The sequence below is a fragment of the Trachemys scripta genome, chromosome 5 (genome assembly GCF_013100865.1).
Source record: "Trachemys scripta elegans isolate TJP31775 chromosome 5, CAS_Tse_1.0, whole genome shotgun sequence".
Taxonomy (NCBI): domain Eukaryota; kingdom Metazoa; phylum Chordata; order Testudines; family Emydidae; genus Trachemys; species Trachemys scripta.
Window position 1 is genome coordinate 23,039,460 of NC_048302.1, and position 26,400 is coordinate 23,065,859.

General features: G+C 39.8%; 1 protein-coding gene across 2 annotated transcripts in view; it reads left to right on the top strand.

Moving 5' to 3' along the window:
* The window catches only part of LOC117878259 (broad substrate specificity ATP-binding cassette transporter ABCG2-like), a 38,224-nt gene that overhangs the window by 7,021 nt on the left and 4,803 nt on the right, over window positions 1-26,400 (top strand). The window contains exons 2-15 of one of the 2 annotated variants that reach the window (XM_034772359.1): window positions 1,165-1,379; window positions 5,700-5,759; window positions 6,342-6,456; window positions 9,729-9,881; window positions 10,369-10,526; window positions 10,795-10,946; window positions 11,766-11,867; window positions 13,832-14,079; window positions 16,930-17,012; window positions 18,681-18,770; window positions 19,444-19,568; window positions 21,129-21,283; window positions 22,330-22,419; window positions 23,240-23,334. In XM_034772359.1, the coding sequence (XP_034628250.1) occupies window positions 1,183-1,379; window positions 5,700-5,759; window positions 6,342-6,456; window positions 9,729-9,881; window positions 10,369-10,526; window positions 10,795-10,946; window positions 11,766-11,867; window positions 13,832-14,079; window positions 16,930-17,012; window positions 18,681-18,770; window positions 19,444-19,568; window positions 21,129-21,283; window positions 22,330-22,419; window positions 23,240-23,334 (1,823 nt within the window). In that variant the 5' untranslated portion in view covers window positions 1,165-1,182. Of the gene's footprint in view, window positions 1-1,164; window positions 1,380-5,347; window positions 5,422-5,699; window positions 5,760-6,341; window positions 6,457-9,728; window positions 9,882-10,368; window positions 10,527-10,794; window positions 10,947-11,765; window positions 11,868-13,831; window positions 14,080-16,929; window positions 17,013-18,680; window positions 18,771-19,443; window positions 19,569-21,128; window positions 21,284-22,329; window positions 22,420-23,239; window positions 23,335-26,400 lie in introns of those variants that run through there. The other variant, XM_034772360.1, reaches the window with a different exon arrangement.

Genomic DNA, 26,400 nt, shown 5'->3' on the forward strand with positions numbered 1-26,400 from the left:
GCAGAAGCTGGAAGGTGTGTGGTTAATGAGGCAAGGGATTTCAGGAAGAAAAAGTGTGGTCTCATGCTTAAGGCAACTGAGTGCGGCCCTGGAGACAGTAGTGCAGGAACTAGGGGTGCTACTGTATCCTCTGGCTTGAAGTAGTAATAACAAACACCAAATACATGATTTCCATTGTTTCCATGATCAGCACCCCCTCATAAAAATTGTTCCAACACCTCGGCCTGGAGAACTGGATTTTATCCCTGCCTCTGCCACAGAGTTCCTTATGTAAAGCTAGACAAGTCTTATAAACCAGATTTTTCATAGGAGTCCGCTGTGTGTCCCTCATTTTCTGCATACCTGATCTGAAGTTCCTGGGGTCTGATTTGCAGAAGTGCTGAGTACTCACAGCTGTAACTGAAGTCCATGGGAGCTGTGCTCTGAACATATAAAGTGCTGTAAAATGTTCACTACATTGAAAACTCAGGTCCTAGGCTTCTCAGCGTGGGCACCCAAACTTAGTTAACACTTTTGACAATTTTGCCATTAATCTCTGTACCTTAGTTCCCTGTGTATAAAAGGTTGCTAATACCACCTCTTCTCACAAGGGTGTGGTGAAGAAAAAATCATTGATGACTCTTAAGCACTAAGATACTATGATGAGAGTACCATAGCACAGCTCATGAGGAAATTATAATTAATAGTTCTATTTTCAGAGCAGGGTTTGAAAGTAATGCCTTTAACAATGAGTATAAAAAGAAATAGAGAATAGCTACTCATTCAGTAAGCCCCATTCATCTTGTGCACGGAATAAGGCAGGGGTTTAGTGGGAAAGAATAGTATGCAATCATGTAATTAAAAGGGACAGAATTAAAGTTACACAGCAACCTTAATCCTTACATTTCCTTACTGCTGAGTGTGTGGCTTGGCAGTGCTAATGTTCTTTTAATGTAGTGTTTGAGATGTCATCTATATTTGGGCTTTCCCATTTTATAATCCAGCACACGGAAGAAAAGTTAGGCAGGATTACCAAGGAGGGAAAAGTGTTGAGTTGGGTTCACTGAGTATAACACCCACGTTTATTGGAGGGTATATACAGTATAAACAAAGTTGGCTGCATTACATATAGGGTGGTCTTTCGTCTCTCCTCTATGATACCTTTGTTAATGTTTATGTTTACAGAAGTGGAATCCTTCCAAAATGACAGACAACCAGTCAGACATCAGTATTCAAATGTCAAGTACAAACGGCCTCCCCAGCAGAAAAGAGTCCTCTCAAGACCCAGTCAGCAGAGGAACCACTGTGACCTTTCACAACATCTGCTACAGAGTGGAGGTGAAGAGTGGGTTCATATGTTGTCGAAAAACAACCGATAAAGAAATTTTGAAAGATATCAAGTACGTATTTAAACTTCTGTCAGAGTACATGTTCATTTGATTTCCTTTCTTGACAGTTAGGTTCAGATAAGTCACTGAGCCATGAATACCTCTGTAATAGTAATGTACAGAAATTGGTCAAGATTTCAAAAAAAAACAGGCACTCAAAGTAGGCTCCCAAGTCCATATTTAGGCACATAAAAAGGTAACCTGATTTCCAAAAGTGCTTGCATCTTTGAATTCCCATTGACGTCAATAGAAGCTGCAGTGTGTTCAGCTCTCTTGAAAATCAGGTCATTTACTCAACTGCCTAGATGTGAATGTAGGAGCATAACTTAAGGTATTTTTAAAAACCCTGTCTCTAGCTTTGAGTTAAAACTTTAAAAGTAGCAAAGAGTATTATTCTGTAACTAGAACAATGCGTGTGAGAGTTTGGGTGTCCACAATTTTATTGCACTGTTTTCTATTACAGTTATTGCTTAGTAATTGCATGACATTGCTCCTGTTGTCAAGGATCCCTTGTATAATGTTGGCCAGTTTCCAGTTAGATAAGTCCGATCTGCGTGTCATGAAAGTTAGTTGTATAACCTGCCATTCCATGATGTAATTGTAGGTCGGTTCTCTAATTTCAGCTCCCAGAATGCATGACAGGTTGGACCTTTATCTGTACTGCTCTTTGCCCATACAGCATTTCTTAATACACCAAGCCTTCCATGCTGCATACAGTGACTATATCCACCAAATGGGAAATTTTAAATCCTTATTCTCTCACAAGAGTCTTACTCCAGTGTAACTCATTTGATTTAAACAGTTACTCCATATTTGCAGTGGTGTGAGAAGAGCATATGTCCTTTAGAGTCTAGACCTAGTGGATGTTGTTTCCCCATACACAAAATGCAAAAAAAAAAAAAAAAAAAAAAAAATTTAGTTTAGGTGACAAAAACAACAAAGAAAAAAAAACAAATATAATGTATCTGGGAAAGGGGTGAGGGATAGCACACAGAGATTCAATCTGATATTTTATATCTAAATTGAAACACACAAAAATCCCTCTCTCCTAAAGAACAACTTCTGCCATATTGCCTACAAGAAAGGAGACAGAAAATCAAATAAACAAACCCCTCACAACTACCCAGAACTATCATGATGTACTAATGCCTTTACTATGTAGCTGTGATATCTCATTATTGTAACAACCATGGGCAGAGAAAAGATTGATAAAAGAAATAAGACATTTCATACAAAGTATAAACTACCCTTTATTATTTGTAATATAGAGTGCTGTAAATTAGAGTTGGGCCTACAGAAAAACTTTAGATTCAATCACCCCAGAGCTTTGGGGAAGTTTAGATCCAGAGCCAAACATGGCAGCGGGTTCCTATGTCTATAACGGGCTGAACCAAACCCCCAAATTTGGACATCTCTGGTAGCAAGGCTAAAGAGTTAGATGGTCACAGTTTATAACCAGATTGCTGAAAGAGTACACCCTCATGTGTGTCAGTTTCTCAAAAATATCAATTTTAATACCATTCCTACTAATGATAAAGGTAGTAGCTGCAGGGACCATTATACTTAACACAGTTAGTCCAGCCCCTGTAGTCCTTTCTCAGTCAAAACTCCTATTGACATCAATGACAGATTTGCCTGAATAAAGACTGCAAGATCCTTCTCATGTTCAGTAGCAACAGTTAACCGGCTCTTATTTATAATGGACATCATTAGAAATGATTCAAAAATTCTCTTGTCTTTTAACTTTATATCCATTTTAATTTTAACCTGACGTTGCTCTATGGTTATTGGAATTAACATTTTATCCAACAGTTAGCTGGAAAGACAATATTAAATATCTTTGACATTTCCCAGGGCAGATAGAGTCAGCTCACACAGATTTCCTCACATGATTGGTGGGTCTTTGTATTAATTATTCACAGCTAGATCACAATTACTTTAATGTGATTCCCATTGTGCATTCTAAAGACCTTGGAAGGTTTGCCAAACATGGGTATTTAAGAGGAATCAGGTGATGATGATTTCTTACATTGTGAGGTTGCGTGTTGTGTTTTGGAAGTTTGCAGGTTTTTTGAATAATAAAATTGAATAATAAAATTGCTAGTGATAAGTGAATGAAGCACAGATAAAAAGTATATAGAAATCTTTATTAATTATTAACAACTTTTACTGTTCCTGGGCTGAAGGTGATGGCTTGCTTTTCCATTTAAGTTCTCAGTTGTTACAGAATAAATTTGATTGGACATGATCTGTTTCCTGGGTGGCTTTTAAAGTGTGGAAACTGCTTCCTTTGGACAATCCCCTCAGCCCATCTCTGCCAAATTATAAGCATGACTGAAAACATTTTGGAGTTGCTTTTTTCTATTTTAATTCCCACTGGTCCCTGTGTACAACTCCCTGCTGCCCTTTACTTGGTCTTTAACTATTTTTGTTGACTGTTATAATGTAACTTCATTATCTAATTACTGTATTTTAACTGTTTAAGCAGAACACCCGGACATTTTTGATAGGGGAAGGGGGAAGTGGTGCCTTATGAAAAATAATAATTATAATGGATCGCAGACAGAGGGAAGTAACCAGAATCCAATGACATGAGGCAAGAAATAGCAATCAGGCATTGCTATGTGTGGAAAGTGTTGACTTACCATTAATTAATAATTGCAAAGGGAAATACTGAGGTTGTGAGGGAGCCCTCTACCTGCCTGGTGCTACTTCAGACATTATTAACTAATAATGTTCATATATGTCAGTCGTATACATCCCAGAGTGGAGTTTCTTGCCTGGTCAAAAATCTATTTAGTTATGTATAAGAAGCCTACCCAAGGGAAGTTTTATTCCAGGTGACTTGCAGACATCAAAAGATTCACCCTCACCAGTGAGAATACTCTACTCCTACGCTCTGATTAATTAATGAATGAATGAATTAATTAATTTTTAAATCCTTGTCCTGAGACTGGGAGAGGCTAAATCTTCTCAACATTTCCTTTATCCAAAGCCATCCCTGCAGTTCTGCTTTCAGGACATATCCAAAACTGGAAGGGGCCTATTTTCTCTCTCCATTCTGGTGCACCCAGAATTTTATGTGAAGAGCTCATAAGATTCCAGTACCCTCTGATTTGAAACTAAACCTCTGATAAATTGTTTATTATTAACTTTTAATTGTTATTGTAGCAACCCCCATGTGCTAGGCGCTTTGCAGACCTGTAAAAAAACAGTTCTCTGTCTGAAGATCTGACAAACTACATTAGACAAAACAGAGATGAAGGAGTGTGGGAAAGGAGTGGACTACAATATAGTTAAAGTTACTGAGTAGTAGTGGTTTGGACATGTTACAAGGATATTTTTTGCCCATTCCAAATCTCAGATCAGATAGATCCTCAGATGGATACTTTTAGATCCTCTCTGCCAGTCCTCTGGTCTGATGCAGATTGGTGCTGCTTCTCGGACTACAAGTGAGTTACCATTACTTACCACTCAATCAGCTAGTTTTGCTTTCTTTGTATCATATCTGTGAGTTCAGTGCTACCCTTCAAAAGTGGCTACCTATACTGTATATATAAATGGTTGTTTGTGCAGCTCATTGTCCAGTTCCATGGTCAAACTCCCTTCAGTGAACAAAGCCTGCATTTACACACACACACACCCATTTGCACATGCAAACAGTACTTAAGTGCACAATGCTTGTCTGCATGTGCAATATGGGGGCCAACTGTGAGAATTTGACCCTTACCACTAAATTTTTCATCTGTAACAATGACCAGAAGAAGGGAAGTGTTGATCGTTATCTAGGAAACTACACAGTGTAAATAGCTCCCTACTGTGTTTTATTGAACGAGTTGTCTCCAAACAAAATGACTGGTAACCCAAATACATACTTAATAGCATTTCCTTCTGGCTGCTGAGCGTGAGATAATGACTGTACATCAGATGCAAAGAACTAAGTCAGGTTTCCAAGTATTTCTTTAAATATAGATGCCTTTCCTACATGACAGATGCCTCTCTTACCGAGGGATGGCCAGAGAACCATGCTTGCTATGACTGCATGTATTCTAGAGTAAGTTTGTGTTTAGGTATGGCTATACATCAACATATGTCTTGCTATTGTTTGATAATTATAGTTCCTGTGTTGTACTTTTTAGTTAACAATATGGGATATTTCTTTTTATTTTAAGTTAGCAATGTAAACTAAGCAGGAGTCAAGTCATTATTTTATGTAACCAACTAGCTTCATTAGCCCCAAAAGGATTTGATGCAAAATACATTTCTGCAAATTAATAGAACTAACCTGTAAATGAAACAATGAATGAGAAACCTCTTGGTTTTGTCTTACAGTGGGGTTATGAGACCAGGACTGAATGCAATTCTGGGACCCACTGGCAGTGGCAAATCTTCGTAAGTGTTGAAGCAGTGAAAGGACCTGTTTTACTTTATCCATGTTCCTTACCACAAGGAAACATGCCAACAAGAAAATGCACCTATATATATATATATATATATATGAACAACACTCCCAGGGCAAGATTTCAGTCTTAATTCCACCAGAGTAAATCTAAAATAAATCTATGGATTTCAGAGCAGAATTTGACCCCAAGTGGAAATTGTATTTAAAAGCAACAAAAAAGAAAAAAGAAAAAGAAGAGAGCCAATTTTACTAGTTTATTTATATTTATTAATTAATTTATTTCTTTGTAGTAAATAGTTTCCTGACATGCTCCCCTTATGCATCAATCTACAGTACAGCGGGAGGCTTATTTTATTGAAAAAAAGACAATTCTGTTCTTTGAGGGGCTTTTTAAAAAATATGAACTATAGTAAGTTGCAAATTTTCAATATGGGAAAGCTTGTGCACAGCTGACTATATACTGTTAACTGTATTTGTCTGCCAGATTTGCCTTTCACTGGCCCCAACTCCTACACTTTGGTGAAAACGTACACTTCAGAGCTCTTTAAGGTGATGGACTTTTCTTCTTCTAGGCTATTGGATATCTTAGCTGCAAGGAAAGATCCTCATGGGCTGTCTGGACACGTTTTGATAAATGGAGCTCCTCAGCCTGCCAACTTTAAATGTATCTCCGGATATGTGGTACAGGTAAGTCAGTCTACAGTGACTGCATCCGCCTTTGTCGTTTTGACATCCTCTGGGCCAAAATGCACCAGAATTGTCCAATATGAGGTAACTGCAGCAGCTGACTTGTCAAAACTGACCCAGGATACAATTTAGAAACCTCACACATTATAGTTTAAAATGTAAATGGGATAAGCTGATTTCCATTTCCAGGATTATTCCCTGAGCTTCCGCAGGCAGTGGGGACCTTCCACATGTGGCTCTTCCCCCACCCATACAGAATGTTGCTTCTACAGCACCATTGCTCTGCCCATAGAGCTCCACTGAGTTTAGAGGTCAAGAGGGGCTGGAGCAGTGGAGCTGACCCCTCCACAGCACCTTTCACTGCAGAGTACCTGGAAATCCAGGGAGAAGTTTAAACAGCTTGGAACTGTAGTATGTCCCTCTGACTGCTACTGGGCATCTGCAAGGAGACCCAGCCAATAGTAGCACAGTTCCTATTGGTGTACAGTTTGCAAGGGCGAGCAAGGCCATGTCCTTGTAGGACATCATCTGTTTCCATATGGAAAGAGCCTCCATTCCCTATGGATCCTTTGGCTCTACAAAGGTGGAAGGAGGCACAGCCTCTCAAATCCACAGCCCTCCTTAACCCCCTACTACTATAGGGGCCTGTCTCCAGAAAAACTCTGCAATGTGAACCTTACTGAGTTTTCTCCCTCCCTCCCCCCATCTTGTCCTGTGGGTATAGCGGTGAGAGTGGGTGATCTGGCCCTATATTATAATTTATTTTCTATTATAGCATGCAACTACACCTCACATTTGGAAGGTTTGACAAGTGTGTCTATATTCTGAGTTGACCTTTCTATAGCAATGCTCTCTGAAACAGGTCAGAATTCTAACTCATGTAGAGATCTGAGCCTACAAGAAGGTATCAGAGAAACACATCCAAAATTACAGGTATTTCCCTTCCCTATCAATTGGGTGGGGATGGGTCTTGAGAAACACTACAGGAAATGTTTAAGCCTTGTAAAGGAATATTCAATTTTACAATTGTTATCACTCTGCTATCTGGCTGCTTTTCCACAAGAATAGGAAGGGTATGACTGCCCACCAATGTGCTGGAGAGATTCTTTGGGGCTACTCCTGGGAGCCTTATATTAAAATTCTGCCACCAAATGAAAAGTAAGTTTGGGATGATTTCCCTACCCTTGATGGAATCAATCCCTTTCTGTATCCTAGCCAGAGTTGATTTTACCACTGGGGTTCATAAAAGATGTCATCAGGGCATTCTCCCCCCTCCCCCCTTTACAACAGACCAGATTGCTCTAGGTGGAGTGGTATTTTCAAAAATTGTTCCCTCATCGTTCTCTGCAGAGTCATCACTCCATACCTCCACTTCATGCTCAAAAGGTTGGACACAGATCTACACTACCAATATAGTCAATACATTTTTCAAAGTATAAAGTTTTCCACAAATGTACAGCTCATAAGCTTGTTTGGCCAGAGATGATGCCCCCTTCCTTAGGTATGAGAAAGTGTTATTGCTTCAGTAGGAAAACAAATGAATGGATTTCCCCCTATCTCTTGCCTATCTTCAGTGCAATACATATGGTTATTAGTGGCTAAGGGAGACCTCTGTTAAATATGATCAGCCCATTACTGACCAGTACTCTCTCAAAACAAAGTTAGTAGAGAGCTGTCTAAACTTTTGTATGATCAAACATCAGATAATAAGTCATTCCCTTTATAAGCAATAAACAAAGCCCAGATAAATTCCCCCCCCTTACTTTTCTCAGAACAAATCAAGACAACCCTCTTCCCCACTCCCCATAATCTAATTTCCCATACCACCCTCTTCTTCCTCCTTTTATACACAGTAGCTGAGGCTGATAGACTAACGAGCTCAGCTGCATATGCTCCTCAGCTCCCTTTATCCCTTCACAGTCTTATTCCAAATCTCCACAACTTTGACAGAGAAAACAGTGGGTTGGTCTTTGCTGTACCTGGGCAACACCAGCTCAAATGTCCAGAGACCTTGCTGGACAATGTACTTCATCACAGCAGATAATGCTTCCTAAATAGGAGTGGTCCTTTGACAGGTGTACAGCTGAAGGAACTGAAGGCTTGATTGTGGATCACAGTGAATCAGTCCCTCTTATCCTTTTTAATTGTCTGTATCCTGTCCTAAGGATGACATTCTGTTTTTCAAAGATGTCACATCATTGACTGACACGATTCTTCACTTGAACTATCAGTTTTAAGTTGTTCTGATCTTATAAAGTGAGAAGCTCTAAATTCTGGCTTTTGCTTTCTCTATCCACCATGTCTCTCTCTCTCTCTCACTCACACACACACACGTTCCCTTCATATGTAATATATTTCTTCCTTCCCACCATCTCCTTTTCTCTTTCAAATTCAAAATGTATTTGGCACCAGGTTTCCCTACTCCATCAGTAGTGATTTGGCACTTTCTTGGTTCCCCGCTGCCTGCATGGTGTTTTCCTTTAAGCTGCTGATTCAGATCTAAGAGAGAGAATGCAGATAGGAGTTGCATCAGTTGTCAGGGCCACCTGAAGCCAGACAAGAGTATCAAGGACCATGCTGCCTACCCCCTGCTCTGGTAACCTCAAGAGAGGATTCAGTTTAAATCAGCAGTTTCACAGCACTCCATGGAGCTGTTCTCACAACCTTTCTGCACTTGTTAGTTTCTGCTTAGTTGTGATCTGCAGTTACCACATCCTCAGATATTTGAAGAAAGATTTTATTCACATCTGTAGAAAGAACTCTCTCCAGATACTGATTCTGCAGGGTGCTGAGCACTCTCAACCTCCATTAAAGACAATAGGAGTTGCGGGCACTCTGTTTCCCTCAGGTGATGCTCAGCAGCTGGGCAGGACCAAATCCAGAATCAATTTTGTTGACAATTTTCAACTGTTTTAAGGAAAATCTATGTTTGAATTTTTTGCTGTGTTGCCATTGTTTAACTGTTCTGCAAAACACTCTGGGCAGGGAGACATTTGGACAGTGTATATACATGTGTTGATTTATTGATATTTCTGCTATTTGATACATGTAGGATAGTCCCTTGTTGCCATAAATTGCACAAACATGCAGAGACTAGTATTGAAAGCAAATATCTGATGGGACGTTCAGGTTTTGAAGATCCAGCCTATTTGATTCTAGCAGCTGTCACTGCCATACAAATGCACTCTGCATGTGAAGTACACATATAAGATGCACGTGCAAGTCCCAGAAGAGGAAGAATGAACATTAAATACGTAATTTTGGTTACTTAGGATGATGTGGTGATGGGAACCCTGACAGTGAGAGAAAATTTCCAGTTCTCAGCAGCACTCCGGCTACCCATGTCTGTGAAGGAACGGGAAAAGAAGGAACGAATTGACCAGATCATCAAGGAACTGGGTTTGACCAAGGTGGCAGATTCCAAGGTAAACTGTCATATTATGGTGCCCAATTAATAGCAAATATTAAATAATTTTAGATGATAAAATGGCTTCACTTTAGGAGGGATGTTTTTGATTTAGTGGCTTATTCTAATAGCAGAAGAACTGATAAACCCCAGCACAGCTGCCTGTTCCCATAGTATCAATGAAGATAAAGGCTTGTTACTTCTGTGCCTATCCTTAAACTATCATACACAGGACAGTGGTTACAAGTAGGAGAAAAGCAGGTGACCCGAGTGTCATGAAGAAACTTAGATTTCAGGGTGAAAACTTTCAGGGGCGGGGCCGGCTTCTTTCTGCAACTTTCGGAGTTGCACTATTGCCTTACACAATGTCAACCATCGAATCCATAGTCACAATATAATCACCCAGAACTCTCCCAGAAGTTAATGTGCTGTTAAAGGTGTTGGATGTTCTTTGTTGCATACTTTGAAGTCAGACAAAATGACACAAGCTGCTTGTTTTGCATTAGGTTGGCACCCAGTTCATTCGTGGGGTATCTGGGGGAGAGAGAAAACGGACCAATATTGGAATGGAACTCATTACTGACCCTGCAGTCTTGTTCTTAGATGAACCAACTACTGGATTAGATGCCAGCACTGCCAATGCGGTCTTGCTGCTCCTGAAAAGGTGACTGCAATGGAATCACCGGGAAAGAACCAGTCTTGACAGAGATGCACTCCATAGCTCTGCAGTTAAAATGTGGTTAGAATGGTTAATATGTAGTTACTATATTGCTGGGTTTGTTTTATTCCTTTTTGTACCTTGCATTGGATTCTCCAACAACAGGTTGAACTGTGTTTATTTACTGATTTGTATTGGAAAGAATTTGAAAGAAGAAAACTCCACATAGAGCACAGATATTTGATATCTCTATTATTTTCCATTTTACATTCAGGATGTCAAAGCAGGGGAAAACAATAATCTTTTCCATCCATCAGCCCCGGTACTCCATATTCAGATTGTTTGACAACCTGACATTATTGGCTGCAGGAAGAATGCTGTACCATGGCCCTGCTCAGAATGCCATTGAATACTTCAAATCTATTGGTGAGCTTTCTTCTGGAGCTTCAGTCACAACAGTGGACACTGAAAGGAACATGCTTAAAATGCAGTTCTGTTTTGAAAAGTGACTCAGTAGAAATGACTCTTGAATCATGGGATTCAATGGTTAATGTGCCTCATTGTTTCCCATACCAAAACATACTAAAGAATTGTTTTTTTAATATAACAGTAACATTAATGCAAAGTTAAAGTTGAAAAACCAAGCACTCAGAAATCGAGAAATGCAGAGTTGAGGATGAAGGCTGAACCTTAACTGTTACCCTTTGTGCTTATTAGTCATTACTTTAAAAGTAAAAAGTAATGCATGTTGTATCACAGTATTTAGTTTTGTTTTGTTATATGAATTACACACTAAGGCCCTGATTCAGTAAAACACATAAGCATTTTACCCATAGATATGTGGCTTTCAGTAAATCCAAATGATTAAACCTGCCATAAGGAGAAGCAAAAAAATGACTTATCATTAAGTCTATTAGTTCCAGCTGATAGGTCAAAATAGAATTAGCAACAACAGACATGCAGTTAGAATTTGGAAGGGCTCATTTGTTAGTTGTCAGCTTTGGATATTTTGAATTCTTACAGCTTTCCTTTTTATGGCAGCTTTGGTAGGGCCAGTTTGCAATCTCCTTCCTCATGTTGGTTAGTAGTTTGGGCCAACTGGACCACATTGTGGTGTAAGTTAGTACTCAACATAAGTAAGGGTATCATAGTCTGGCCTATGGTATATTACCTCAAATGCTTTTCAATACATGTTACCATCTGTAGAATGACTTGTTTTAGAAAACTAACACTGTTTCTCTGCAGGTTATGAATGCGAGCCATTCAACAATCCTGCTGATTTTTTTCTGGATGTCATTAATGGAGACTCAACTGCTGTGGCATCAAGCAAGGACGATGCTGATCTAGGTATAAAACTGAAGTTCTTCATACAGTAAGAAGCTGATTTGCAGGGTGACAAAATGTGTTTTGGATTTATCCCCTCTGGCTCTTTTCCCTCAAACAGTAAGGACTGCTCTGCCAATGAATTCAATAGCAAAACTCCCATTGTCTTTCATGAAAACCAGAAAACCCTGTTGTGATACAGTAGTGCCAAAAACCAAAATTCTAAAACTCTTTGTAACTATATGCAGGAAATCTTGATATCAGCTTTGCATGTGTACTTAATGCATACAATATTTGTCATGTTGTTGGACTGATTTTGTTTTTCCATCTCTGCAATGGCAGCTTGTTGCTCATAAATTTAGCTGAGGTAATCAATCATTAGTATCATTTTCTTCCGGGACTGGACCATAGGTGGTTAGTGTAGTCACATTAACACTGCTATGGATTGTTCTACTACAACCCCATGTAGGGATTGATTCTTTTTAATCTCAACAAAATTATACAGTGCAAGGCCCGCTCTACACACAGACTCTGTACAGCTATAACTATTTTAGTTAGGGATGTGATTTTAAAAAATTAAATAGCTATATTGGTACAACTCTTAGTATGGATGCAGTTACACCCGTATAAAGATTACTTACATTAGCACAGTTTATTCCCATATGTGAAGATGAACAAACTATATACGGGTATAAGCACTTTTATACCGATATAACTGCATCCACGCTCCAGGGCACTGTACCACTTTTAACTATGCCACTGTGATTAAAGCAGTACAGCTTTTGTGTGCAGACAACCCCTAACTTTTGTGAGGAAAAGGTTATTTAAGGAATGATTGGCTGTGAGACCCTTCATTCCATGTGGTAAATCTTTGTTACTGAAAGTAAAATTTCTCATTTGCAGGGAGTCCATTTTCTCCTTTGACAGTCTGATCCAAAAGTGACATCAAGGGAAAGACTCCCATGGAGTTCAATAGGTTTTGGATCAGGCCCTATATGCACACATGCTGTAGGAGGAAAATATACTCCTTAAGAATGAAGAGACTCAATCAAGGTTGCAGAATGATCCCTGCACAGTATCGGAAGAATTCCTCAGGGACTCTCCTTTGATTTCTGTTGAATTAAAGTAATTGCTAGTATTTTTTTGCCCTAAAAAATGAATATTGTAGTTTTCAGAGACTATAATGAACAAGTGCCTTATTCTGCTCCATTGAATTCAATTGGAGCTTTACCATTGACTCCAATGAGTGCAGGATCAAGCCCCAGATGAGGAGGGCGAGTCCCCTGACACCAAAGGCCTATACTGTAACAATCCAGAATTGAATTAATCCCAGAACAAAAATGCAAAGATAATAAAAGCTGGAGTGTTTTCAATACCCCTAAATCTGAGTGATAGCACATTAGTGACATTTCCACACTATAATATAAAAATGAATTCACCATTGGCCAGGTATAACTGATTTGATAATGGTTTAAACAAACCATTATTAAGGTACCAATTCTGCTGTACAATGTAGATAAAATAAATATTTAAGGGCTAACTTTGGCCTATAAGATCTAGAGAAATCTCCCCCGCCCATGCAATTCTTGTGCTTTATCATTCTAATCATGAATTGTTTAGAAGATTTATTTATTTATTGAGTCTTTCACACTTGGTAGATTTGAGAAACCAAAATTAATGCAATGCTTTCAAACTGACATAGATCAACCGATTTGGGTGAACAGACAGATATAGCTGTAAATTGTGTTGTCTGGTTGACAACACAGGGACAGATTCTCTCTGGCCCTGAGGGTGCACAGTATTTTGTATCTCCTACTTCTAGACTGAGTGGAATGGATTAATTTAACTAAATAGGCCAATATAATTGCTATCTCATTGCTTAGTAACCAAAACTCTAGCATAACTCTGTGGGCTTGATTACTGGAGAATTACTTTTGTCTATGAATTCAATAAAAGGTAACCAAATATTTTTTCTCTTTAACCTGAAGATAACATTGAAGAACACATCAACCGTGATAAGACTTTGGCAGAGACGTTAGCAGAGCACTATTCCAGTTCTACCTACTACAAAGAAACGAAAGCAATATTACAGAACATTTCTTTTGAGGATAAAAAGAAAGTGAAGACAATTTTCAGACAACTTACGTATACCACTTCCTTCTTTCATCAGCTCAAGTGGGTGTCCAAACGCACATTTAAAAACTTGATAGGCAACCCTCAAGCCTCCATAGCTCAGGTAATCATAGTTAATATAACAGTTGTAAGTCTGATTTGATTTGGAGACCATTTCTATCTGAAGATGGGGTAGGCACAATTTTGCACCTGCAAATTATTGGGCCTAAAATTTGTATCTAAAATAGAGGTCAGTATCTGAAAATCTGTGCCATAAAATGCTAGGCTAAATGATCCCAAATAATGAGCATGACAGGGACATGCAACAACTTACACTTACCATTATTTTAGGTGTGTGGGGTCTGATTCTCCTCACACTTATGTCATTAACGACACCATTCTGACACACTGACTCACAGTAAGTAGTCCCCTGCAACCGCGCCATGGTACACCGAGAAGCTGATTCTCAGAATCTCGTCCTCACCTCTGATCTGGCCCACTGCATTCTGTTTTTTCCCCCAAGGGAAAGTAAATTAGCTTTCAACATATAAATTATGTCCTAGTAGCTGAGTCAAAGACAGAGATAGTCTCATGGTCTCCTAATATATATCCAACTTCACATAAAGTTGAAATGGCTGCACCTGAGGACCATGATATGTTATGTAAAATATGTAATGCAAAATATAGATTGGATGTAGCAGGTCTTAAAGGAGGGGAAGCATATTCTATAGTTCAGAGTCTACATGACCTTCTTAACGTTGCATTTTTGGAAATTCAGCACAGTATAATAACGTTCATGGATTTTTAAAATCTACAAGTTGCCTTTAAATAAAGAATTTGTTATTGATTTCTTCTGGGGAATAAGAAATTAGGAAATAACACTTATTGGCTTGATCCTGAGGTCCTTAATCTAGCAACACTCCCCTTTGAATTTTATCTGAGTAATACGAGAGGGGATCGAACCCATAACAACAGTTGTACCCTATCACTGTTATAAATTATCTGGATTGAGAAAAAAACATCTCAAGTAAAATAAAATCAATAGCAAAGGGGAAATCTGTTCAGAATCCATAAGTTAAAAGGCTTTGTGTGTGTGTGTGTATATCTGTATGTTGATTGTATGGATATCTCAAATAATTGCATTGCAAAAGCTTGACCTTGTGACAAGAATTATGCTCTCAAGAGCTTTCTAATACTCCAGGGTTAATGGTCCTGACTTTTTTTCTCACAATCTTTTCTATCTCCCAAACCTCATTAGTAATGGATTTCAAACACAGTCTATAAATGGTACACAGTTCACTAAGCCATGTTTGCTAATCCTCTCCAAATTGGTCTTGATATGATCCTTTTTCCCCCCACTACAATTGGCTTAGTGGCTGAATTATCCCTGACATTTGGTCCTTTCGGCAGGTTCTTAATGATATGGTACCACGTATCAAATGCTTTACAGTGTTAAGACTCATGCATCCCTCATGCTTAACCATGACTGAACTGCCTGATACCATCATTTTTGCTGAGATTTTCTTCGCTTCTACTTAGTCTTAAGAAATTGTGACATACAGATTTAATCATCCAGATTATATCACTGAATTCACTGATAATTTTGCTATTTTAAAAAAATTCAAGTTGCGTGTTTCTATTTACAAGGAGCCAGATTCTGATACCCTTACTTATGTTGAATAGCATTTACTCCATGAGTAGAGTGCTGTTTAGTGCAAAGCTGTAAGAATCTGGCCCTTAGGGTTAAATCCTGCCCTTCTTTAGAGCGAAAAGGGTACCAGCAGCTCCAAACCGACAATCCAGAAAAGCCAGCATGCTAGGTGAGGTTGGAGCTGCCTAAACTAGCCAATGGGAGATACTGACCGGAGGCGGGAGTCCTCCCATCTCTGGGAGATGGGCACCTCCCTGCCTCCTGGATTTAGGTGCCTAGCTTCATTTAGCAATCCACAAGTGAGCACCCATTATCTGGAGTCAGTCAGCTTAGCTACCTAAGGCATTTCTTGTGGGAATAAGTTTGGTACCTGCTTCGCACCACCCAGAAACAGCCACTGGAGGAAGTGGAGATGGTGCTACTGTCCACTTTATAACTTTCAGTCCACTGATTAGAATACTTACTTGGGATATGGGAGACCCATGTTCAAATCCCCCTTCTCTGCCAGAGGGGGAGAAAGGATTTGAACAGCAGTCTCCCACCTCTCAGAAGAGTGCTCTACCCACTGAGCTATGGAATATTCTGAGGTGGGGCTCCCTCAGTCTCTCCTGCTGAAGCTGTTCCACTGTGGATAAAAAATGAAAGTGTGATTAGGGCAGGGGAACTGGACCTGGGTAGGTTCCCTAACCACTGGGCTACAGAGTCATTTGCCCCACCCCTTTTCTGGCCTAATGACTACTCCACTGTGCATAAATACTTAAATAGTCATAGTCTGGGGTTTAGGCATCTAAGTGCATTTGTGGATCCCATGCCAAGTTTTTGTATGCTCTAGACCAGGGGTAGGCAACCTATGGCACATGTGCCAAAGGCGGCACGCAAGCTGATTTTCAGTGGCACTCACACTGCCCGGGTCCTGGCCACCGGTCCAGGGGGCTCTGCATTTTACTTTAATTTTACATGAAGCGTCTTAAACATTTTAAAACCCTTATTTACTTTACATACAATAGTTTAGTTAGACTTATAGAAAGAGACCTTCTAAAAATGTTAAAATTTATTACTGGCACACGAAACCTTAAATTAGAGTGAATAAATGAAGACTCGGCACACCACTTCTGAAAGGTTGCCAACCCCTCCTCTAGACCTTCTCCATCTCTTATCACCCTCTATCTAGGTACCATGAGTACATTTATTTTCCATCTGTATTCACCATCTAAATATTTTATGTAGTTTTTGCAATTTTGAACTTCAAAAAAAATGTTCATTACAATACAAATTTAGATTGTAGTCGTTCTCTCTTTAATTATTTATTTTATTTTATTTTAGCTGTGTGTTACAATTTTCCTGGGACTAGTTGTAGGTGCCATTTTCTTTGGGATAAAAGATGATTTTACCGGTGTGCAAAACAGGTTAGTCAACTCAGGGAGCAAATATCAACGGGGCTGACAAAACCTTGCTGTTACCATCATAAGATAATGAAAATTTTAGAGGTTGAAAATGAACTTTTCTTGTCTTTTGTGAGATACTATAGCTACCACTTTAGAACAAATACATACCTGTAAATCATACATTACAAAATAAGCGCCGGTCCTGCCATGAGCTCTATGTGGCTAAATCCCTCCACCTGCATGAAGCTCATTGCAGACTCAAGGCCTAAGGACCCATTTCTGCAACCTTTACTCATGTTGTCTACTACCTTGTGCAAGTAGTCCTGGTGAAATCAGTGGGGCTACTTGCGTAGCAAGGTACTCTTCATGGCAAGTAAGGGTGGCAGCACTGGATCCTAAGTTTGCAGTGAAAGATTCCTGAAAATTATACAAAATATTAAAAATGCATAACTGTACATTAACCACTTCAACAATTAAACAAACAGTATCTGGAAAGACTTCTCTGAAGTAAAATTCAATGGCCAAATTTTTCAGACTTTAGTTGCCTAACTTCAGGCAACTAAAGCCCTGATTCTGCAAGCACTTATACACATGCTTAACTTTACAGAGGTGAACCTGCTCATGTGAATGAAGTTACTTGAGTGCATGTTTGACTGGGGCCTAAATTTATATTTGGTATCTAAATAAAAGTGGCCTGATTACCAGAGGGATTGAACATCTGCAACATCTGTGGGAGCTGTTGGTAGTCAGCACCTCTTAAAATCTGGCCATTTTTATTAAAGTGCCTCAGAATCTGTGTATGCCAGAGGCTTAAATTTGGCATCCACATTGGACAATTTTGGCCTTTCATTTTAGCAGGTAAACCCATCTCCAGTTGCTCATAATTTTCTCAAATTCCTTGTAGACAGAAATTTTTGGTCTCATATTTGTGCTCAGTCTGAAGGTGATTTAAACAAAGTATTGAGTAAAGTCAGTCAAATCATTTTTCATTTATTTCTTTCTGACAAGCAACAGATGTTACCCACATATTCCAATAATAAACATTGAACTCAGCTAGCTCAAGATTTGCTAAAGCTTCAGTCTGAGGGCCAAACCTGCTTCTGTTGAAGTTAATGGAAGTTTTACCATTAACTCAACCAGGAGTGGGATGAGTCCCTTAACTTCTTTAGTAGATCTCACTGAAACTTAAAAAATAATACAACTATGAAGAAAATTGGTTTAGCAGTTTGAATGAAGATGGTTTAAAACTTTTCTACCTGTTTTCCCAAGCCTATTTTAAAAGGACACATTTATTTAGGATTCATGTGCTAATGACATCCCACTTAATGACGCCTTGCTTCTCTGGCGATAGGTTATTAAATGTTGTGAATTAGTTGAGTAAGCCAACAAGACAAAAAAGCGTAATAAAATATACTTTGTCCATTTATATTTTGTAAAGAAATCTTAGTTATATAAATCCATACTTCAGATTACACCTTTAAATCTCTACTGAGAAATAAGGAGAGAGATAATTTGTGCATGAATTATGGAGTATGTGGAGTAGCAAAGCACATACTAGTGAATGCCAGTAGTTCTTTGGAAGAGTTTAGACATGGTCTATTATAAAAACTACTGAAATTATATTCAAAATAACTGAATAAAGCACTTATGTAGCTGATTTTATAGGTGTAAATATTTGTTTTACCATAGAATTGGAGCAATGTTCTTCGTGACCACCAACCAGTGTTTCAGCAGTATTTCAGCTATTGAACTTTTTATTGTGGAAAAAAAGATATTTATGTAAGTAAAGCTTGATGTAATGGGTAACACTGCCTATTGTTAGCGATGCTTATTCAACTGCTAGTCTTTTTTGTCGCCTTACTAAACTGTCATCTAGGTATGTCAATTTAGTTATTCAAACTGGTCAAATTATTCACTGCAAGTAATATTCATTGCCAACATTTTTTTTAAATCTTGTTTATGAATTGTTTGCAAACCAATCATCATTTCTGTGGATGGTTTTGTCCATAAATGCTAATAGTTTGGATAAATACTATTCACACTGTGAGTTGTTTGTGAACTGTTCACTTCTTTACCAGAATCATATGGAGTTGATACTAATTGGATACTTTGAACTTTACAGGCTTTGAGTCACAAAATCAGAGAATTACATATTTCTATAAGTTAAGTGTATTTTGATGATGTAAGATGTACACTAAAGACTGTGGGCCATACTCAGAGGTTTGTGTACAGCAATATGCATGTATATTTGCATATGTAATTATCAAAATTATAATGACATCTTATTGGTCATTTGCATGTGTAATTACAGTATGTGCACAAATGCAGTCTTATTTTTCCATCTGGAATTGCATGCATGACTTTATCAAAACCTGTCCATATGTAAAAAGGATTTGATTGCTTCATAATTTATGTAATCTGTAATATGTTGTATAATATTTCTGTGTTCTAGACATGAATATATCAGTGGGTACTACAGAGTGTCTGCATACTTCATCTCAAAGCTAATGGCTGATCTAATACCCATGAGGACTTTACCAAGCATCATCTTCACCTGTATAATTTATTTCATGTTAGGCAAGTGCCCTATTCACAAGCTGCATTAAAACTAAAAAGAAAATTGCTTCAGAACCAACAATGTACACTCATTTTATGCCTCTGTCAATCATTTCAGATATCCAGGAGTAGGTTGGGTCAAATCTTCCTTCTTCCACTTAAAAAAAAAAAAATCATTTTTTCTGTTTAAACTCCATGTACCAATGTGGCATCATTTCTCTTGCTTGGTAAGTGGAATGTCATGAGATTGCCATTGGTGCTGCTATGCAATTTGCTGGACTGGGCAAACTTGCAAAGTTTCAAGCACTCTTGTCACAGTCTGTGATATGTCCCATCTGCACTTTCCTTGGAAACAGGGGTTTAAGCATCATTCCTAGATGGTTCCGTCTCACTAGTTTCCATGCCGTTATCTTTTCTTTTAGTGACTTTTAATCATTCTAACACAAAATACTTTTCATTACAGTTGGCCCTTCTGATAAAACCCCCTGTAAAAGAAAAGTGTGATTATAAAAACTCAAGCTCCTGGGAACTGATATTAGCCTGCTCTTTTCAGTCATTTCCACTGGTAGTAAGAACAACTTTAAAATTGCAGACATTCATTTTAGATCATTAATGAAGTTTCAAACACCATGCCTGCTACACATTTCAGGAAGGTCAGATTGAAATTTTTCATGGAGCAAGAAATTCAGACAAGAAACTTTCAGGCTGTTTCAAAACTTAATAAATAATAATAATATGTTAGCAGCCTGAGGTGCTGGAACTAGGGGTTCTGGGGGTACTGCCGCACCCCCTGGCTTGAAGTGGTTTCCATTATATACAGGTTTACAGCTTAGTTCAATGGCTTTCAGCACCCCCACTATACAAATTGTTCCAGCACTACTGTCAGCAAAATGCAAGTACAGAACAAAAATCATCACTTGCTCTAGTCTGAGTTTTTCCCTTAAGGAAACGAGACATTATGGCACTATTAGGATATACAGAGAGAACGTTTACATGGCTGTAAAACAGGGGTGATTCAGAAACTAATGCCTAATCTACAGCTGCCAACAACCCCTGACTCATGGGAGTCCCGTCCCCATTGGAAATAAGTGAAATAATATTGGATGTTTATTGCGTGTGATCTACTGCTGTATGGGGTGAGGCATGAACTACTTCTTGTTCAGTTTTTCTGTGGTGATAACTTGAGACCTTAGTGAATCTTGGCTTGGCTGAGACACACTACTAGCTTTTTCTCCCTCCATTTCATTGAAAAAGTCCATTACAATCCCCCATCTCCTTCCACAAATACTGTATACACATCAGTTCTATTCTAGACAAAATCCCTAGGCTTTGTGCCCTTGGGAATCTGAACTCCCTTTCCCCAACCAGCAAGGCATAGGACACTGATCCTTGGGCCTTGCAGCCAGTGATCCAAAGTGTATGGTGTGGTGGTGGAAAGAGGGCAGATTTCCTTGAATCAGTCCTCCCACAAAATTTGTTCTAATAAGTGGGGCCAACTACATATATTAAGATAGTACACATTGACTATGGTACAAGCTCTGACAAAATTGTACTAACAGCCTTCTTGTTCTGCTCCCTAAGGTTTGAAACCAAGAGCAGACGCCTTCTTTATAATGATGTTTACTCTTATGATGGTATCCTACACGGCCACTGCTATGGCGCTAGCGATTGCAACAGGACAGGACGTGGTAGCTGTAGCTAATCTACTCATGACCATCGCGTTTGTTTTTATGATTGTGAGTAGCATTATTATGTTTTTATTTATTTAGACATAAACCCAAGCATCTGTGAAGTTCAGAGCCAGATTGAGATCTCAATTTGAATTCTGCAAAAAGATCAAGAATCTGGGGCTTTCATGTTCTACTTTGTCCCAATACATACATTAACCAAAATTGCAAAGTTCAGGCTTGTTTCTGAACTTCTCCAGAAATTTGGGGTTAAGGTGGGTTTTGGATCTGATGTTCTAGCTAGGGCCAAGTTTTAGTGATGAAAATATTGGGGAAGAAGAGGGGAGGGATCATGCCACAGGTAAGAGTATGATGCATGATGCTCCATCTGCTCTGCAACTAGTGCATAGTTCCCCATAGGACTGTTGCAGCCAGCATGATTTAGAGAGGACCTTAGCTGATCCAGGGCTGGGGGAGCAGAGAAGGACTTAGAATCACATTCTCCTTCTCTCCTCAGCTGAGCCAAGGATAAAGTCCCTTAAATTATGAGACCACTAACTTACTAATCATCAACAAGGAACCCAACTATCTATTAATAGGCCACATATGAAAGAGATGCGAGTTGGCTGCAGTGCAGCGTGGATAGAAGCATGTCCAGTTTTCCACATGGGGAAACGCCGCATTGGACAGTGATCTCAGGGCCACTTGGGGAAAACTTTTCCTGAACACTCTCGGTGTGGCTCTTCAAAAGTGCCTATCTGCCTTGTTTTTGTCTAGTTGCCATAGAGAAGCAAAGGCAGAGTTTGGAGAATAAAAAATACAATTTCATATGATAAAAACCATAACTTAGGGGAAAACCCCAAATCAGGTTTTTGCTAACAACTAAAAGCATAGTACACTAGCAACCAACCTCTATAGGAGTTTACTTGTGTGCTCTGACTGGAGGAAATGAGCCCCTTATTATCCCCCAATGTAATATGACTCAGACTTCTGTATAGCATATAGATCTAATGGGAGTTACTTGTGCACATTTGATTAGTAATGGTGACTCTGGACTTAAACATTTTCCTGTGAAATGGGACTTAGATTTTTTATTGTGTCTTTACGGTCTACAGATTTTCTCCGGGTTGTTGGTAAATCTTACAAGCGTCATGTCTTGGCTTTCCTGGCTGCAGTATTTCAGCATCCCTCGATATGGCATGACAGTAAGTGCTATGTTTTCCTGTGCATTGTGTTTAGAAGCATTTGTCAAAAGGGACCATCTGAATCTGATGGGAGAAATGAATCCAGGTTTCATAGATTAGTGAGTAAAGAGCAAGTTATTTAAACATATGAAAATTAAAACTTGACATGGCATACTTTAGTCAGGTAGCATGAGGAGTTTATGGATACAGCAGCTAAAGGTGATTGTAAGAGGTAAGTGTCTCCTATCTGCAAACAGTTCAAATGTGCAGAGATGTGCAGGTATTTAAATAACTATATATCTCAGTTATAATTATATTGGGATACAGTTTGCATAAAACACTATATAAAATGAAACAGTATTGTATTACTTAAAAACAAAAGAAATTTGCTGTCTTTCACATAGTTGCTTCAGTCACACAGAATATTTAGCTTTTTTAAAAAAACTGAAAGTGAATAGGTTGAATCATATGCAGGAGGTGGACTTGATAAGAGTTGGATCTTTTCCATCTCTAACTACTATGATCTTATTTTTAGGAAGCTGAGTCAGTAATGCAGTTATGGTGGAAAATATGGAGTCTTTTGAAAGTGCTGGGTTAGACAGCTGCTTTATAGATGACCTCTGTCATATAGGGTGCTGAATAAACTATATTCTTACATCATGTATACAACTATACTCTTACAACAAAATCAGCTGTTAGAAAAGGTGGATTTGTCTGAGATCATAAGCTATGATGCCATAACACTTTTGAAGATAAATTTGATTTTTAGTAAGTATCTGATCCAGTTGGTTTGTCATTGCTTTAATAGTGATTCAGTTGTTTTTTTCTTTGATCTTAAAAGGCTTTGCAAGTTAATGAATTTACTGATCTGAAATTTTGCCCTGGTATCACGAATACAAGTCAGATTGATACGAACTGCACGCAGGTTAGCCAACCGTAAGTATATGTTTTGCATTAAAATGAATCCCACTACTGTACAAGGCATCTACAAGATTGCAAGGGCTTTTTGAGTGCTAGAGAATTTGACGTGCATTCACCACCTACAGTAGGATTCTTTACAGTAATATTTCTTTAGTATTAAGAAAAAAAAGCATTTGGGTTTGTTTTTTTCCGTTGTATGTGCTAAGATAACATGGTACAGAGGCCATTAGCAAAACAATCAGTAAAGGTATTCATAGTAATATCGATATGCCTTTGTCATTTTGCATTTATTATGTCTATTAAAACAAAAACAACCCCCTCACACAAAACAGCGTAGCAGGCAACCTTGCAATATCTACTCACCCACTCTCCTGGTAGCCTCTCCTGCTACAAAACTATTAATCATACAACATGAAAAATAAAATTATAAATTGAAAAGAAAATGATCTCTTATCTTGGGTACTGTGGAAGCGACAATTTGGGGGCTCGTCCGGGATTTGAACAAAAATTACTTACCTAAACAAAATAGTGAGAACTCAGTTTTTGTCCGACAGTACTTATATGATCCCCTGACCATAGTATCTGACCACCTCACAGCCTTTAATGTAATTATCCTCACAACACCACTGTGGGGAAAGAAAGTACTATTACCCCCCATTTTACAGACTGGGGAGGCACAATGGGTATGTCTACACTGCATCTGGGAACAAGCATCCCAGCCTACATCTATAGACTTGTGCTAGTGGGACTCATGCTAGCATGCTAAAATTACCTGTGTAGCCATTGCACCTAGGTCTCCCAAGCATGGGACGGGAGGCTTGAGAGCCTGAACAAAGCAACATCTACACAGCTAGGTTTAGCGGATTAGTATTATCAGAGCTTGCGCAAGTCTGTGGACCCGGACTGGAAGGCTCATTCCCAAATGGAGTGTAGACATATCTAGTGAGAATAAGGCCTGGTCTACCCTAGGAAATTAGGTTGGTATAACTATGTTGCTCAGGGATGTGAAAAATCCACCCTGAGGCCTGGTCTACACTAGGCGTTTATGTCGAAGTTAGCGCCGTTACATCGAATTAACCCTGCACCCGTCCACACCGCGAAGGTATTTAGTTCGACATAGAGGTCTCTTTAATTCGACTTCTGTACTCCTCCCCGACGAGGGGAGTAGCGCTAAATTCGACATGGCCATGTCGAATTAGGCTAGGTGTGGATGGAAATCGACGTTAATAGCTCCGGGAGCTATCCCACAGTGCACCACTCTGTTGACGCTCTGGACAGCAGTACGAGCTCGGATGCTCTGACCAGCCACACAGGAAAAGCCCCGGGAAAATTTGAATTTGAATTCCTTTTCCTGTCTGGCCAGTTTGAATCTCATTTCCTGTCTGGACATCGTGGCGAGCTCAGCAGCACTGGCAACGATGCAGAGCTCTCCAGCACTGATGGCAGTGCAAGCTCAGAATAGAAAGAGGGCCCCAGCATGGACTGATCGGGAAGTCTTGGATCTCATCGCTGTGTGGGGCGATGAGTCCGTGCTTTCCGAGCTGCGATCCAAAAGACGGAATGCAAAGATCTATGAGAAGATCTCTAAAGACATGGCAGAGAGAGGATACAGCCGGGATGTAACGCAGTGCCGCGTGAAAATCAAGGAGCTGAGGCAAGGCTACCAGAAGACCAAAGAGGCAAACGGACGCTCCGGATCCCATCCCCAGACATCCCGTTTCTACGAGGCACTGCATTCCATCCTCGGTGCGGCCGCCACCACTACCCCACCACTGACTGTGGACTCTGAGGATGGGATAGTGTCCACGGCCGGATCCTCGGACATGTTAGCGGACGGGGAAGATGAGGAAGGAGATGAGGAGGACGAGGCAGTCGACAGCGCTCACAACGCTGATTTCCCCGACAGCCAGGATCTCTTCATCACCCTTACAGAGATCCCCTACCAACCCTCCCCAGCCGTTACCCCGGACACAGAATCTGGTGAAGGATCATCCAGTAAGTGTTGTAAACATCTAAACATTTATTTGTAACAGAACATGATTATTAACAATGTAAAAAATGGGTTTCTCATGATTACTTTGAATAACTTAACGGTTCAGTCATGGGCAGTGCAAGTATTTCAAAAAAATCTAGCAATGTCCGGTTTTGCATGATTGTCCTGCCCAAGCCGCTCTACTGTGTAGTCCCTGCTACTGCAGCTACAGTAAGATGCGGTCTATATGTCCGGGGATGGAGCAGAAATCCTCCTGGGACATCTCAAGGAAGCTCTCCTGCAGTAATTTGAAATCCGCTGCATTAGGTTCTTGGGGAGAGCGGCCTTATTGGGTCCTCCGTAGTAGGACACGTTGCCGCGCCACGAGACTAGCAAGTACTCCGGAATCATTGCTTGGCACAGCATGGCGGCATACGGCCCTGGTCTTTGGAGGCTTTCCCGGAGCATTCTCTGTCTGTCGCTCTCAGAGATCCTCATGAGGGTGATGTCGCTCATGAAGACCTGCTTTGAATGAGGTAGGGGAATGTTATTAGTGTTGGCTGGTTTGCAGCCACGCGGTGGAGGCGGGAAAGGGTCAGCCGAAAGGGATCGTTCCCGGGGACAGCCGCGAGGGTGTGGGACAGGAGCAAACTTCCTGCTTGCCGGATTGCTGGCAGCAGGGACCGACATTGATTTCAATGTGAAATGAGGCCATTGCTAATATTAAAGTTTTAAGCTGCCACGAATCTACGGCTTACCATGTCTGCCTGCAACAGAAATTCCGTTGTCCTGACAGGGTTCTCAAAAGTGCTCTGCAAAACCACAGACAGTGAATGCGAAGGCCGAGAATTCGACCTTGTGCTGAGTGCGCATGTGATAGGTGCTGTGCATGGTCCTGTTCACAGAGAAAGACTATGTTCTTTGTTCACAACTACATTTATGTTTCTGAGGAATTCACTCCCTTTTTCCCATTCCCACAGCCCCATCTGCGACTGTCTCACAACCTAGCCTGTCATCACACTCCCAGAGGCTAGGGAGGATTAGGCATAAGAAGAAGAGGACACGGGAGGACATGTTCTCCGAGCTTATAGCCTGCTCCAGAGCACAGG